General features: G+C 46.7%; 2 protein-coding genes across 2 annotated transcripts; one reads left to right on the top strand and one right to left on the bottom strand.

Annotated features, from left to right (window-relative positions):
- The first annotated feature begins 1,339 nt into the window (after positions 1-1,339).
- On the top strand, positions 1,340-1,865 carry LOC123079149 (uncharacterized). The gene has a single exon (XM_044501833.1). The coding sequence runs from the start codon at positions 1,432-1,434 to the stop codon at positions 1,669-1,671; it is 240 nt and encodes a 79-aa protein (XP_044357768.1). The 5' UTR covers positions 1,340-1,431; the 3' UTR covers positions 1,672-1,865.
- Positions 1,866-1,953: 88 nt separating this feature from the next.
- Positions 1,954-4,064, bottom strand: LOC123079148 (disease resistance protein RGA2). Its single transcript, XM_044501831.1, has one exon. The coding sequence runs from the start codon at positions 4,016-4,018 to the stop codon at positions 2,408-2,410; it is 1,611 nt and encodes a 536-aa protein (XP_044357766.1). The 5' UTR covers positions 4,019-4,064; the 3' UTR covers positions 1,954-2,407.
- Between the last annotated feature and the right edge of the window lie 12,381 nt (positions 4,065-16,445).

Genomic DNA, 16,445 nt, shown 5'->3' with positions numbered 1-16,445 from the left:
TTGTGATATAAACCATCACCATGAACTATTATGTAGCTTCCCATAAAAGTAGTCACCTGAAATAATGTAGCAGAAGACCCACATGGGATCAAACAAGCTTAATATAGATCTCTCTTACTTAATGATGGCTCGGGTGCCTTGCAGGTAGTGCTTCGTGATGATCATGGCCTAACTGTTGTCGATGTTGCTTCATTGTTGCATCATGTTCTGGACGCTACAACCGTTAAAGTGCTAGCCCTACCGAGGGAGTTGGAGCTACTGGAAAAACTTGATTGCTCGTCAGTGCCTGTCAAGTCTGATTCCATGGAACTAGTTTAGGCATGCAATGGAACGATCCAAATCTGGGGCCTATATACGGTGAATTTGGTTGAATGCTTCCTAATCGCTCACATAATTAGTTCCATCTCCTTCCAGCATTGTTTGAGGGAGGCAACCCGTATAGCCCACAATCTAGCAAGACATACTTGTTAGTCTAAGGATTCTTTTTGAACTTGGGGGGTGGAGGGGTCTCCAAGTTTTGTATTCGCATGATGGAAGTTTGTTTAGACCTAAATTAAGCGCACCATATTCCTGTCAGCAAAAAATATTTATTTTAGGGGAAGAAGTGAATTCCACTTTTAACACCCTACTTTGGTATATTGATGCTAATTACCCCATTTAACATTTTCATACAAGTCACCCATTTAGCGATTTCCCCAATTTATTACCCTTTTAATGTATTTTAGGTCGCACATGGCTCCTCGATTCATTCTTTTGCTGAAAAACTGTCGTTGGAGTTATTTCTAAAATGATGCAACCTAGAAGCCAATGTGGTGAGTAAGAATAAGGTGAAATCAACGAATAAGGAGTTGCATGGCATGAAGAAGAAACTCATCAAGGCGGGGCGGTGTGTATGTACACCTGATGACCGTTATAAAATAATACTCACTCCGTCCGGAAATACTTGTCTTAGAAATGGATAAAATAGATGTATCTATAACTAAAATAAGTTTACATACAATCATTTTTAAGACAAGTATTTTCGAACGGAAGGAGTAGTATATGACCAAGCAATTGGACCCCGCACTTGGTGAGAGGAAAATTGCAACGTAGCACACCACGTGCCCCTAACAATCTAGACCTACCTGATAGATTGCTAAATGAGGTAAACACCCCCCTCCCCCTCCCCTCCAAAAAATGAGGTAATCTGGATGAAAAACTGTTGAATGGAGTTACTTGCGTCAATCCGCAAAAAAAAATGTAGTTATTTGCGTCAACAGGAATTAATTCGAGAAGGATAGCATTTGGCCCGTACAGAAAATGTGAGCCCATAAAGGGCCTATAGATATCTGGGGTCGCAAACCACTTCCTTCGTTCGGCTCTTCCTCACGTCAAGGCCCGCTTTCCCCACCCTCTCGGAGTCTCGCGGCGTCGGGCAAGCAAGGCGATCCGATGCCGGGGAGCGCCATCAGCGGAGGCGCGGCAAGGGCGGCCGCGGTCGCGTGGTGGCTGCAGCGCCACCAGCGACTGCCTCCGCCGGCGGACCTCCTGCCACGCAGCCTCCTTGACCGCGCGGTGGAGCTCGCGAGCAAGACCGCCGCCGCCGCCGCCCCGGATCTGGACCCGGACCTGCCCTGCTCCCTCGGCTCGTCCTCCCTTCCCGACCTCTGCGACGGCTTGGTTGGTAATTAGTGCGTACGGATCTGGCAGGAGGGCGGCGGATTCGTTGTGCGATTCCGCGATGTTCTCAGATTGGATAGCTAGGGCTAGACTACCCTAAATGTTGTTCTATGTCAACAACGATCCCTGGTTATGCTTGATCTTCATCCTGTTGTGAAACTCATGTCTATTCACCGAGTTAATTGAGGATCCTTTGTTTTGGTAAAGAAAGCTGCTACCTAGAAATCCTCATGTTATTCCAGTACGCAATAAGAATTTGATTTGGGCTACGAAAGTAAGAAAAAAATATATAGGTGCGTCAACGATAAATGAATTGACTGAAATAATAGGGTTTGTGTTGCATATGGGCCAGGCTCCATCCTAGTATAGAACACATCAAATATGTGCACTGAGCTGACCCTGCATTGTGTTGAACATACTTCCTTTACATATAGACTGTGCAGTGCAGTAATTGCTGGAAACGGCACAATCGCTTGGAAATCTTGTAAAATGCTCCAGCTCTTCTGTAGTGTTGGTCTACTGGTTTTCTCTGCCAGCCTGCCTTGCAGATAAAAATGGTTCTGTCAATCTGGCTTGTAAGCAGTTCTACCAGACCGGTTATGTCAAGTTCAGTACTCGGCTTGTGGAGATATAGCTGGAGATCCATGGAGCAAGCTGCCACACATAAGTGAGGAGATGTAGGGCGCTGATAAAAAAGGTAAGATGTGCACTTTGCAATCACATTAGCTATACATAATTGCATTTTACATCAAATTCTCTCCTGCCTAGACCGCTTCTTACCGAGCACCACGTGCTCGTCTGTCCGTGACACGACGAAGCTCACCAAGTAGGTGTAGCATGGAGGTATCCTGGACCTCCATGCCACTGCTTGGAATGCCCCTTCAGATGTAACTCGCCCGGACAAAACATCCTGTGCCGTTATCCTGGGAACCTCACTGATCTGGGGAGAGGGCTCATGATAAATATCACGCATTACGACGACATTGCTTGTCTTGGCCATTGTCCACATGTACACAGGCTGGTCCTTCTGCAGGAGATTGGTCGGGTGCTCGCCAAACATGCTGAGGTGCTTGCTTGCGAAATCTCTCAAGCATCTCAGCACTCTGCGCCAAAACCGTGTGTCAAGATTGGTTCTCAGTAAGCTGGCAACGGTGTTCGCTGCCACGAATGATCTGTTCATGTGGACGACGATCTCCATGCCGAGGGCTGCCAGGTTAGGATGCTCACCAGGGTCTGTGCTTCCGAATGCAGCCGTCTTGAAGAAATACCAGTAAGCTTCTTGGGACAAAAATTTCAGCACAAGAGACTGTGCCGTTCCTAATGATGCTATCTTCTCTGAACGGCTGGTCAGTATGATTTTACTGCCTGGCGTCAGGTGGTTTGCAGCCGAGGTGTACAACCCCCTCCATGTTTCCTCGTCCATGTCCCCTGCTAGCTCAATCACAGCCAGTGAGTCTCCACGCGGGCTGGAAGCAAGATTCTGATGCTTGATCACACCGCTACCTTTTAGAGTAGCCAAGTTTCCACCATTGAGATCATTCCCGCTGAAGAAGACGATCAACGAGAAGCGCCTGCGCACCCTCTCGTCGTGGCAGACATGCTCAACAAGTGTACTCTTTCCGACTCTCGCTGGACCAATTATCGGCAGCACACCCAGACTTCCATTCCTTGCAGCCTCCCTACAAAGCAGAAAGCTCAAAATTGTCTCCTTTTCCATCTGCCGGCCAAACATAACCTGATCATGAAACAAGTACGCGCTGTAAGGTTGCCGGGAGATTCGAGGATAGCTGGCCAAGAACATCACGAACTCCTGCATGTCACCAATCATTCTCTCAAGGCTGCTGAGCATCTTGTCGAGATTGCTGCAGCTCCCGGCATCAAGCACCAGGTCCCTGCTCGGAGCATCGCACACGGAGAAGAAGGTACGTCTGGAACTGGAAGGGCTGAATCTGGACAGGGCAAGCGAACGGCGAGTGCTCGCCTCGCCATAGGCCTCGTCCCTGTGCGCTCGGTATCTGAAGGTGTCGAGCGTGTAGTAGCCTCTGTACATACCTCGTCTCAACATCTGGAGCTGCTGGAGCATTGCCTGGTTGGTGATGTGCCTCCCCTCGGCCTCCTCGACGGTGGCATCGATCCTTAGCAGCACTGCCCGTAGCCTCTGGAGCTTCTCCTCCTCTGCTCCCTTGGACTGCAGGTATCTCTGGGTTACCATGGACAGGGCTCTGCTGACAAGATCACCCACGATTGCAGAGAGAAGCGGCTCCATTTTGGAAGGCCCCTGCAATATTGCTGGTGGGATAGATGAATCCACCAAAGAAGAGAAGAGGGAAAGGCCAACTTGTGGTCCGGGTTGAGTCATAGAAGTCCTGGCTTCTGCCCATGGACGGATGGACACGTCGTAACTTTGACAACAAGGCCGTCGAAATTGACCCGATACGACACAGTGAGTCAGTACTGCTTGTAAAGCAATATTCTTTGTTTTGATATACTCCCTCTGTTCCTAAATATTTGTCTTTTTAGAGATTTCATTCAAATAGACTACCACATACGGATGTATATAAACATATTTTAAAGAGTAGATTCACTCATTTTGCTCCAACTTGTTGAAATCTTTAGAAAAACAAATATTTAGGAACGGAGGGAGTACATGAAAAAATGTATCTGAGGTATAGAACATTGATTTATGTCCCAATCAAGCAGTGGCATGTCCCAATCTGAGATATAGCACGACCCAGTGAGTCAGTAACTACTAATAAACCGAGATACTATTTTTGATAAAAAAAAATGGAATCTGCGGTATAGAACATTGATTTACGTCCCAATCAAACATCCTAAAATTTTCAACCGAACTGGGAGGCTCGTTTCTCTGCATGTAAATATAGTAGACTTTAAACCTAAGGCCTAGGAATTTTGTAGGAATTCTAAAGGATAGGAGTTTTGTAGGAAGAATTCCTTTTCAGCCCTTTGCTATGTGAAAATGGATTCCTATTCCTACGTAGGATAGGAACCAATCCTTCACAGTGTAAAGGAAAAAAAAACATTAATCTAGACTCAGTGGAAAAATTTCTATCCTATACATCAAATGACACATCTTTACTTATAGGAATTGAGATATATGTCATCTCACTTTTTATGATTTTTCTATTTCTATGATATTCTTACCCTATGAACCAAGAGTTAATGTTATGGTCACAAGGTCGTTCTCTAGAGTGCCGAATTTTTCCTGTATGAAAAGATTGCGACGTCCTGTGCTGCTCATGCCAGCAAAAATCTCATTTTGAGTTGTGCACATCATCAGAGAATGCAATTAATTTTGCATAACTGGGTCCCAACGTGGGCAGTACTGGAAGTTGGTCATGGAAATATGGTTTGTTTCTAAAAGTAAAACCAGATGATTATCGACACAAAATTGCGTGCGATCTAATGCGTTGGCGACTTGACATTTTCCTCGCGGCTACTCCAAGGCTGTTCCAACCTCAGTCACCGAGTCTTAAAATACCGGCTGAAATTAGCACGGCCGATTCATGAATAAATAAAGTCTTGTAAAAGACAGCAAACAAACAGATAAACAAAGCCTTTCCTTCCCCTTTAACCCAAAGGGTTCACGATGGAGGTGATCGTCTCTGCAGTTCTTGGCGATGTTATAAGCAGGTCCGTATCCTTCCTCGTCGACAGGTACCACCGGCTGCAGGCCGGAGGAGCGGAATGCTACGGCTGCGCCGCCTGCTGCTGCGAGTCCAGGCCACCGTCGAGGAGGCCGAGAGGCGGCAGATCACCAACCAGGCGATGCTCCGGCAGCTCGAGATGCTGAGGAACGGCATGTACAGAGGCTACTACATGCTCGACGCCCTCGCATGCACATGCCCTGCGGCCAAAGATGAGGTGAGCGACCGCTCTCTCGCCCTGTGCCAATTCAGTCCCGTCAAGCGGCTCTGCCTCTCTGCCAGGGCGCCGAAGAACACGGTGTTCGACTGCAACGAGCTCGGCAAAGTGCTCTGTCGGCTTGAGAAGATTGTCGCCGACATGGAGGAGTTTGTGGTGTTCTTGAAGTGCTATCCTCTGCTGTGCCGGCAACCTTGCAGCAGCTACCTGTCTACAGGCATGTGCATGTTTGGTCGTCACACGGAATACGAGAGGATCGTGAGCTTCCTGCTGCAGGTTGGCCCCCCTGGCACGGCAAATTTCAGTGTTCTTCCGGTAGTCGGACCCGCAAGGGTCGGAAAGAGCACCCTCGTTGAGCATGTTTGCTACGACGACAGGGTGCGCGGCTACTTCTCCTCCATTGTTTTCCTTAGCGGGGATGATCTCCAACTCCATGGCGCGGAAGTGAATGCTCTGCAAGACAGTGGTGTTATCAAGTAGACAAGTACAGAAACGGCGCTTCACATGGGAGGCTGCTGATTATTGTGGAGCTGATTGGGGATTTGGAAAAGGAAATATGGAGCAGGTTGTGGTTTTTACTGAACCATATGGGAGAGGATCACGTCACGCGGCTTGGAACAACCCAGGCGCTCAGACCAGGGGGGCGAATCTACCGGTGAGGCTTCGATAGGCTCGAGCCTACCCTCCAAAATCGCGAAATAGTTTTTTACTACTATGCATCGCCAGGCCCAGCCCAGGAAAAGCAGATCAGCTGGCCCATTAGGGAAATTGGGCATGCGAGGCCACGAGCAGCCAGCAGCCGCACGCTCACGAATCGCCGAAGGGGAAAATTCCCCTCTCGCTAGGGTTTTCTCTATCCTCTCGGCGGCGACGCTGCCCCTCCGTAGAGATCTGATCTCCCCTGCTCCTCCTCGCCGTGCCGGCTGCTAGGGTCCATACCGCCCGCGGACAGAACATACCTCGAGCAAGAGAACCAATGGTAACGGCTTCGACGGGATCGGGGGCAACCTCCGATCTGGAAGCAATGATGGAGGAGTTGGGTCTGAAAGAAGATGATCTGCAAGATGTTGTGATTGAAGAGGATGAACTACCGCGGGAGGCAACCCGGTGGATGGCGCTTGCGAGGGTTCACACAGATAAACCCTATAGTCAGTACTGGTTTTACAGAAACATGAGGGTGGCTTGGGACTTGGCCCGGGAGGTGAAGACCAGGCCACTAGAGGACAATCTCTATACAATGCAGTTCTCTTGTCTCGGGGACTGGGAACGGGTGATGGAGGAAGGACCATGGCAGTATAAAGGGAAAGTTGTGATCTTGGCACCTTATGATGGCTTCACGAAGCCCTCGCTGATCGAGCTTAACAAGATAGATATCTGGCTGCAGATCCATGACCTACCAGACGGCTTCTTCCCCAAAGTCAAGGCGCTATCAACTACTGTAGGAGATTTTATCTATGCTGAACCAAAGTCCCGGGATTTTGAAGGGAAATTTTGTTCGCGTCAGGATCAAGCTTGATGTCACAAAACCCCTCAGAAACGCTGTTTCGCTAGTGATACGCAAGAAGGACACCCTAGAGAGGGTAATATTCCGGGCGAAATATGAAAGGCTGCCAGATTGGTGCGCCCTCTGTGGAAATCTTTGAGACACTTTCAAGGAATGCGGAGATGGGGTGCACTCTCCAAAAGCCCTAGTTTTCAAAGACCTCCGAGCAACTTGGTTTAGAGGATCGGGCAGAGGCCCGGGTGAAGGATCAGGTGATAGGGGTGTTGGGAATCGTAGCATAATTTAAAATTTTCCTACGCTCACCAAGATGCATCTATGGAGTCTACTAGCAACGAGGGGAAAGGAGTGCATCTACATACCCTTGTAGATCGCGAGCGGAAGCGTTCCAATGAACGTGGATGACGGAGTCGTACTCGCCGTGATCCAAATCACCGATGACCGAGTGCCGAACGGACGGCACCTCCGCGTTCAACACACGTACGGTGCAGCGACGTCTCCTCCTTCTTGATCCAGCAAGGGGGGAGGAGAGGTTGATGGAGATCCAACAGCACGACGTCGTGGTGGTGGATGTAGCGGGTCTCCGGCAGGGCTTCGCCAAGCTTCTGCGAGAGAGAGAGAGAGGTGTTGCAGGGGAGGAGGGAGGCGCCCAAGGCTTAGATGTTGCTGCCCTCCCTTCCCCCCACTATATATAGGGCCAAGGGAGAGGGGGGGCGCAGCCTTGCCCCTTCCTCCAAGGAAGGGTGCGGCCAGGGGGGAGTCCTTCCCCCCCAAGGCACCTCGGAGGTGCCTTCCCCCTTTAGGACTCTCCCTTTTTTCTTATCTCTTGCGCATGGGCCTCTTGGGGCTGGTGCCCTTGGCCCATATAGGCCAAGGCGCACCCCTTACAGCCCATGTGGCCCCCCGGGGCTGGTGGACCCCCGGACCCCTTTCGGCACTCCCGGTACAATACCGATAAAGCGCGAAACTTTTCCGGCGACCAAAATAAGACTTCCCATATATAAATCTTTACCTCCGGACCATTCCGGAACCTCTCGTGACGTCCGGGATCTCATCCGGGACTCCGAACAACTTTCGGGTTTCCGCATACATATATCTCTACAACCCTAGCGTCACCGGACCTTAAGTGTGTAGACCCTACGGGTTCGGGAGACATGCAAACATGACCGAGACGCCTCTCCGGTCAATAACCAACAGTGGGATCTGGATACCCATGTTGGCTCCCACATGTTCCACGATGATATCATCGGATGAACCACGGTGTCGAGGATTCAATCAATCCGTATGCTATTCCCTTTGTCAATCGGTATGTTACTTGCCCGAGATTCGATCGTCGGTATCCCAATACCTTGTTCAATCTCGTTACCGGCAAGTCTCTTTACTCGTACCGCAATGCATGATCCCGTGACTAACGCCTTAGTCACATTGAGCTCATTATGATGATGCATTACCGAGTGGGCCCAGAGATACCTCTCCGTCACACAGAGTGACAAATCCCAGTCTCGATCCGTGCCAACCCAACAGACACTTTCGGAGATACCCGTAATGCACCTTTATAGTCACCCAGTTACGTTGTGACGTTTGGCACACCCAAAGCACTCCTACGGTATCCGGGAGTTGCACGATCTCATGGTCTAAGGAAAAGATACTTGACATTGGAAAAGCTCTAGCAAACGAAACTACACGATCTTTTATGCTATGCTTAAGTTGGGTCTTGTCCATCACATCATTCTCCTAATGATGTGATCCCGTTATCAATGACATCCAATGTCCATAGTCAGGAAACCATGACTATCTGTTGATCAACGAGCTAGTCAACTAGAGGCTTACTAGGGACAGGTTGTGGTCTATGTATTCACACATGTATTACGATTTCCGGACAATACAATTATAGCATGAATAATAGACAATTACCATGAACAAAGAAATATAATAATAACCATTTATTATTGCCTCTAGGGCATATTTCCAACAGTCTCCCACTTGCACTAGAGTCAATAATCTAGTTCATATCACCATGTGATTAACACTCACTGGTCACATCACCATGTGACCAACATCTAAAGAGTTTACTAGAGTCAACGATCTAGTTCACATCACTATGTGATTATCACTCAATGTGTTCTGGTTTGGTCATGTTATGCTTGTGAGAGAGGTTATTAGTCAACGGGTCTGAACCTTTCAGAACCGTGTGCTTTACGAATATCTATGTCATCTTGTGGATGCTACCACGCGCTATTTGGAGCCATTTCAAATAATTGCTCTACTATACGAATCCGGTTTACTACTCAGAGTCATCCGGATTAGTGTCAAAGTTCGCATCGACGTAACCCTTTACGACGAACCCCTTTCCACCTCCATAATCGAGAAAATTCCTTAATCCACTAGGTGCTAAGTATAAGTTCGACCGCTGTCATGAGATCCTTTCCCGGATCACCATTGTACCCTCTTGACCAACTTATGGCAAGGCACACTACATGTGCGGTACACAACATAGCATACTGTAGAGCCTACGTCTGAAGCATAGGGGACGACCTTCGTCCTTTCTCTCTCTTCTGCTGTGGTCAGGTCTTGAGTCTTACTCAATACTCACACCTTGTAACACAGCCAAGAACTCCTTCTTTGCTGATCTATTTTGAACTCTTTCAAAATCATGTCAAGGTGTGCATTCTTTGAAAGTATCATCAGGCGTCTTGATCTATCTCTATAGATATTGATGCCCAATATGTAAGCAGCTTTATCCAGGTCTTCCTTTGAAAAACTCCTTTCAAACAACCCTTTATGCTTTCCAGAAATTTTACATCATTTCGGATCATCAATATGTCATTCACATATACTTATTAGAAATGTTGTAGCGCTCCCACTCACTTTATTGTAAATACAAGTTTCTAACAAACTTTGTATAAACCCAAAAACTTTGATCGCTCCATCAAAGCGTATATTCTGACTCCGAGATGCTTGCTCTAATCCATGGAAGGATCGCTGGAGCTAGCATACCTTTTAGCATCCTTAGGATTGACAAAACCTTTCTGATTGTATCACATACAACCTTTCCTTACGAAAACTAGTAAGGAAACTTGTTTTGACATCCATCTGCCAGATTTCATAAATGCAGCTAATGCTAACATGATTCCGACGGACCTAAGCATCGCTACGGATGAGAAAAACTCATCGTAGTCAACTCCTTGAACTTGTGAAAATACTCTTTGCCACAAGTCGAGCTTCATAGACGGTAACATTACCGTCCATGTCCGTCTTCTTCTTAAAGATCCATTTATCTCAATGGCTTGCCGATCATCGGGCAAGTTCACCAAAGTCCATGCTTTGTTCTGATACATGGATTCTATCTCGGATTTCATGGCCTCGAGCCATTCGTCGGAATATGGGCCTACCATCGCTTCTCCATAGCTCGTAGGTTCATTGTTGTCTAGCAACATGACTTCCAAGACAGGATCACGCATTACTCTGAAGTAGTGCGCATCCTCGTCATCCTACGAGGTTTGGTAGTGACTTGATCCGAAGTTTCATGATCACTATCATAAGCTTCCACTTCAATTGGTGTAGGTGCCACAGGAACAACTTCCTGTGCCCTGCTACACACTAGTTGAAGCGATGGTTCAATAACCTTATCAAGTCTCCACCATCCTCCCACTCAATTCTTTCGAGAGAAACTTTTCCTCGAGAAAGGACTCGTTTCTAGAAGCAATTACTTTTGCTTCCAGATAGGAGGTATACCCAACTGTTTTTGGGTATTCTATGAAGATGCATTTATCCGCTTTGGGTTCGAGCTTATCAGCCTAAAACTTTTCCACATAAGCATCGCAGCCCCAAACTTTTAAGAAACGACAACTTAGCTTTCTATAAACGGTGTCGTCTCAACGGAATTGCGTGGTGCCCCTTTTTAAAGTGAATGCGGTTGTCTCTAATGCCTAACCCATAAATGATAGTGGTAATTTGATAAGAAACATCATGGTATGCACCATATCCAATAGGGTGCAGTTATGATGTTCGGACACACCATCACACTATGGTGTTCCAGGCGGTATTAATTGTGAAACACTTTCCACAATGTCTCAATTGTGTGCCAAACTCGTATCTCAGATACTCATCTCTATGATCATATCACAGACATTTTATCCTCTTGTCACGACGATCTTCAACTTCACTCTGAAATTGTTTGAACCTTTCAATAATTCAGACTAGTGTTTCATCAAGTAAATACACTCAGCATCTACTCAAATCATCTCTGAAGTAAGAACATAACGATATCCACTGCATGCCTCAGCATTCATTGGACTGCATACATCAAAATGTATTACTTCCAATAAATTGCTCTCTTGTTCCATCTCACTGAAAATGAGGCCTTTCAGTCATCTTGCCCATGTGGTATGATTTGCATGTCTCATGTGATTCATAATCAAGTGAGTCCAAACGATCCATCTGTATGGAGTTTCTTCATGCATATATACCAATAGACATGGTTCGCATGTCTCAATCTTTTCAAAAATGAGTGAGTCCAAAGATCCACCTACATGGAGCTTCTTCATGCGTTCTACACCAATATGACTCAAGTGGCAGTGCCACAAGTATGTGGTACTATCATTACTATCTTATATCTTTTGGCATGAACATGTGTATCACTACGATCGAGATTCATTTTAGGTGCAAGACCATTGAAGGTATTATTCAAATAAACAGAGTAACCATTATTCTCCTTAAATGAATAACCGTTTTGCGGTAAACATAATCCAATCATGTTCAGCGCAACCACCAAATCTCGATGGTAGAGGGAGCATGCGATGCTTGATCACATCAACCTTGGAAACACTTCCAACACATATCGTCATCTCACCTTTAGCTAGTCTCCATTTATTCCGCAGCTTTTATTTCGAGTTACTAACACTTAGCAACCGAACCAGTATCTAATACCCTGGTGCTGCTAGGAGTACTAGTAAAGTACACATTCATATAACGTATATCCAATATACTTTGTCGACTTTGCCTGCCTTCTCATCTACCAAGTATCTAGGGTAGTACTGCTTCAGTGACCGTTCCTCTTATTACAGAAGCACTTAGTCTCGGGTTTGGGTTCAACCTTGGGATTCTTCACTAGAGCAGCAAACGACTTGCTGTTTCATGAAGTATCCCTTTTGCCCTTGCCCTTCTTAAACTAGTGGTTTTACTAACCATCAACAATTGATGCTCCTTCTTGATTTCTACTCTCGCGGTGTCAAACATCGCGAATAGCTCAAGGATCATCATAACTATCCTTGATATGTTATAGTTCATCACGAAGCTCTACTAGCTTGGTGGCAGTGACTATGGAGAACTATCACTATCTCATCTGGGAGATTAACTCCCACTCGATTCAAGCGATTGTGGCACTCAGACAATCTGAGCACACGCTCAACGATTGAGCTTTTCTCCCTTAGTTTGCAGGCTTTAAGAAACTTGTCAGAGGTCTCATACCTCTTGACGTGGGCACTAGTCTGAAATCCCAATTTCAGTCTTCGGAACATCTCACATGTTCTGCGACGTTTCAGAAACGTCTTTGGTGCCACAATTCTAAACCGCACCGAACTATCACGTAGTTATCAAAACGTGTATGTCATATGTTTTTGTAACATCTACAGACGACGCTGAGGTTCAGCACACCGAGCGGTGCATTAAGGACATAAGCCTTCTGTGCAGCAATGAGGACAATCCTCAGTTTACGGACCCAGTCCGCATAATTGCTACTACCAACTTTCAACTAAATTTTCTCTAGGAACATATCTTAACCAGTAGAACTAAAGCGCAAGCCATGACATAATTTGCAAATACTTTTTGACTATGTTCATGATAATGAAGTTCATCTGATTATGAACTCCCACTCAGATAGACATCCCTCTAGTCATCTAAGTGAAACATGATCCGAGTTCAACTAGGCCGTGTCCGATCATCACGTGAGACGGACTAGTCAAGATCGGTGAACATCTCCATGTTGATCGTATCTTCTATACGACTCATGCTCGACCTTTCGGTCCTCCATGTTCCGAGGCCATGTCTGTACATGCTAGGCTCGTCAAGTCAACCTAAGTGTATTGCGTGTGTTCCGAGGCCATGTCTGTACATGCTAGGCTCGTCAACACCCGTTGTATTCGAACGTAAGAATCTATCACACCCGATCATCACGTGGTGCTTCGAAACGACGAACCTTCGCAACGGTGCACATTTAGGGTGAACACTTTCTTGAAATTATTATAAGGGATCATCCTACTTGCTACCGTCGTTCTAAGCAAATAAGATGCAAAAACATGATAAACATCACATGCAATCAAATAGTGACATGATATGGCCAATATCATCATGCTCCTTTGATCTCCATCTTCGGGGCACCATGATCATCTTTGTCACCGGCATGACACCATGATCTCCATCATCATGATCTCCATCATTGTGTCTTCATGAAGTTGTCACGCCAACGATTACTTCTACTTCTATGGCCAACTCGTTTAGCAACAAAGTAAAGTAATTTACATGACGTTATTCAATGACTCGCAGGTCATGCAAAATAATAAAGACAACTCCTATGGCTCCTGCCGGTTGTCATACTCATCGACATGCAAGTCGTGATTCCTATTACAAGAATATGATCAATCTCATACATCACATATATCATTCATCACATCTTCTGGCCATATCACATCACATAGCACTTGCTGCAAAAACAAGTTAGACGTCCTCTAATTGTTGTTGCAAGTTTTTACGTGGTTTGTAGGTTTCTAGCAAGAACGTTTCTTACCTACGTATGACCACAACGTGATTTGCCAATTTCTATTTACCCTTCATAAGGTCCCTTTTCATCGAATCTGTTCCGACTAAAGTAGGAGAGACAGACACCCGCTAGCCACCTTATGCATCTAGTGCATGTCAGTCGGTGGAACCTGTCTCACGTAAGAGTACGTGTAAGGTCGGTCCGGGCCGCTTCATCCTACAATGCCGCCGAAACAAGAAAAGACTAGTAGCGGCAAGAAGAATTGGCAAACTCAACGCCCACAACTACTTTGTGTTCTACTCGTGCATAGTAACTACGCATAGACCTGGCTCATGATGCCACTGTTGGGAATCGTAGCATAATTTAAAATTTTCCTACGCTCACCAAGATGCATATATGGAGTCTACTAGCAACGAGGGGAAAGGAGTGCATCTACATACCCTTGTAGATCGCGAGCGGAAGCGTTCCAATGAACGTGGATGACGGAGTCGTACTCGCCGTGATCCAAATCACCGATGACCGAGTGCCGAATGGACGGCACCTCCCTTTTTCCTTATCTCTTGCGCATGGGCCTCTTGGGGCTGGTGCCCTTGGCCCATATAGGCCAAGGCGCACCCCTTACAGCCCATGTGGCCCCCGGGGGCTGGTGGACCCCCTTGGTGGACCCCCGGACCCCTTTCGGCACTCCCGGTACAATACCGATAAAGCGCGAAACTTTTCCGGCGACCAAAATAAGACTTCCCATATATAAATCTTTACCTCCGGACCATTCCGGAACCTCTCGTGACGTCCGGGATCTCATCCGGGACTCCGAACAACTTTCGGGTTTCCGCATACATATATCTCTACAACCCTAGCGTCACCGGACCTTAAGTGTGTAGACCCTACGGGTTCGGGAGACATGCAGACATGACCGAGACGCCTCTCCGGTCAATAACCAACAGCGGGATCTGGATACCCATGTTGGCTCCCACATGTTCCACGATGATATCATCGGATGAACCACGGTGTCGAGGATTTAATCAATCCGTATGCAATTCCCTTTGTCAATCGGTATGTTACTTGCCCGAGATTCGATCGTCGGTATCCCAATACCTTGTTCAATCTCGTTACCGGCAAGTCTCTTTACTCGTACCGCAATGCATGATCCCGTGACTAACGCTTTAGTCACATTGAGCTCATTATGATGATGCATTACCGAGTGGGCCCAGAGATACCTCTCCGTCACACGGAGTGACAAATCCCAGTCTCGATCCGTGCCAACCCAACAGACACTTTTGGAGATACCCGTAATGCACCTTTATAGTCACCCAGTTACGTTGTGACGTTTGGCACACCCAAAGCACTCCTACGGTATCCGGGAGTTGCACGATCTCATGGTCTAAGGAAAAGATACTTGACATTGGAAAAGCTCTAGCAAACGAAACTACACGATCTTTTATGCTATGCTTAAGTTGGGTCTTGTCCATCACATCATTCTCCTAATGATGTGATCCCGTTATCAATGACATCCAATGTCCATAGTCAGGAAACCATGACTATCTGTTGATCAACGAGCTAGTCAACTAGAGGCTTACTAGGGACAGGTTGTGGTCTATGTATTCACACATGTATTACGATTTCCGGACAATACAATTATAGCATGAATAATAGACAATTACCATGAACAAAGAAATATAATAATAACCATTTATTATTGCCTCTAGGGCATATTTCCAACAAGGGGAGGCCGAGGAAGAGGCAGATCAGGAAGGGGCCGTGGGCGTGGAAACTCACAACACGACCCTTCTGAACAAGCTAAGCACGATGGACCAGACAACAGGGCATTTGATGTGACAATGGAGGAAGTTGATAGAAACAGAAAAATTGGGGTGGCCACGGCCGAGCTGAAAGGCTCCTTGACCGCCTCATCGTCCTTGACATCAGCTTCAGCACCACCTTTACTGCCGCCACCTGAGATCCCACAGAGCCCACCACCAAAGCAGGAACCTAAGAGGAACAAACCGAGTCCAGCAACACCTGACAATGCACTGGTTAAGAGTACAGTTTCAAAAATCAATGATGCGCTTTTGGCGGGCCCCCAGAGTGGGTCGCGCCTAGTGCAGTGAGTATCTTATGTTGGAAATGCCGCGGGGCTGGCAACCTCGCGACAGTTAGAGAGCTTCGTGACCTCACGAGGCGTTTGGCCCCCCTCTATACTTTGTATCTTAGAGACTCAAATAGAGGGTACGAGAGTGGAAAATCTAGCAGACACACTCGGTTTTAATAAAAGTTATGCAGTTAGTAGCTCTGGTAGGAGTGGTGGACTTGGCATTTTTTGGAATGATGAAATAAAGGTTGAAGTTGTTGGCTATTCGAAGTACCACATTGACACTTTAATTGATGAACTTGTTGAATCCCAAGTAAGAATTACTTTTGTATATGGGGAGGCCCAAGTCCCTGAGAGATATAAAACTTGGGACATGCTTCATGGTATTGCAGGCTCTCACTGCAAACCATGGGCTGTTGTGGGAGATTTTAATGAAGTACTGCATGGTCATGAACACAATGGAATAGGCAATCGGAGTCAAGCTCAGATGGATGCTTTCAGAGATGCCCTGGATATGTGCGGCTTGTCTGATATCGGTTATATAGGGCCGAACTGGA

Source organism: Triticum aestivum, chromosome 3D, assembly GCF_018294505.1.
Source record: "Triticum aestivum cultivar Chinese Spring chromosome 3D, IWGSC CS RefSeq v2.1, whole genome shotgun sequence".
Taxonomy (NCBI): Eukaryota; Viridiplantae; Streptophyta; class Magnoliopsida; order Poales; family Poaceae; genus Triticum; species Triticum aestivum.
Note: the sequence above shows the minus strand (reverse complement) of the source record. Positions and strands in the feature narration are given on the sequence as shown.

What these genes read in the sequence shown, in the direction of transcription:
- LOC123079148 (XM_044501831.1), bottom strand. Translation starts at nt 4,018, where the DNA reads ATGACTCAACCCGGACCACAAGTTGGCCTTTCCCTCTTCTCTTCTTTG.
- LOC123079149 (XM_044501833.1), top strand. Translation starts at nt 1,432, where the DNA reads ATGCCGGGGAGCGCCATCAGCGGAGGCGCGGCAAGGGCGGCCGCGGTC.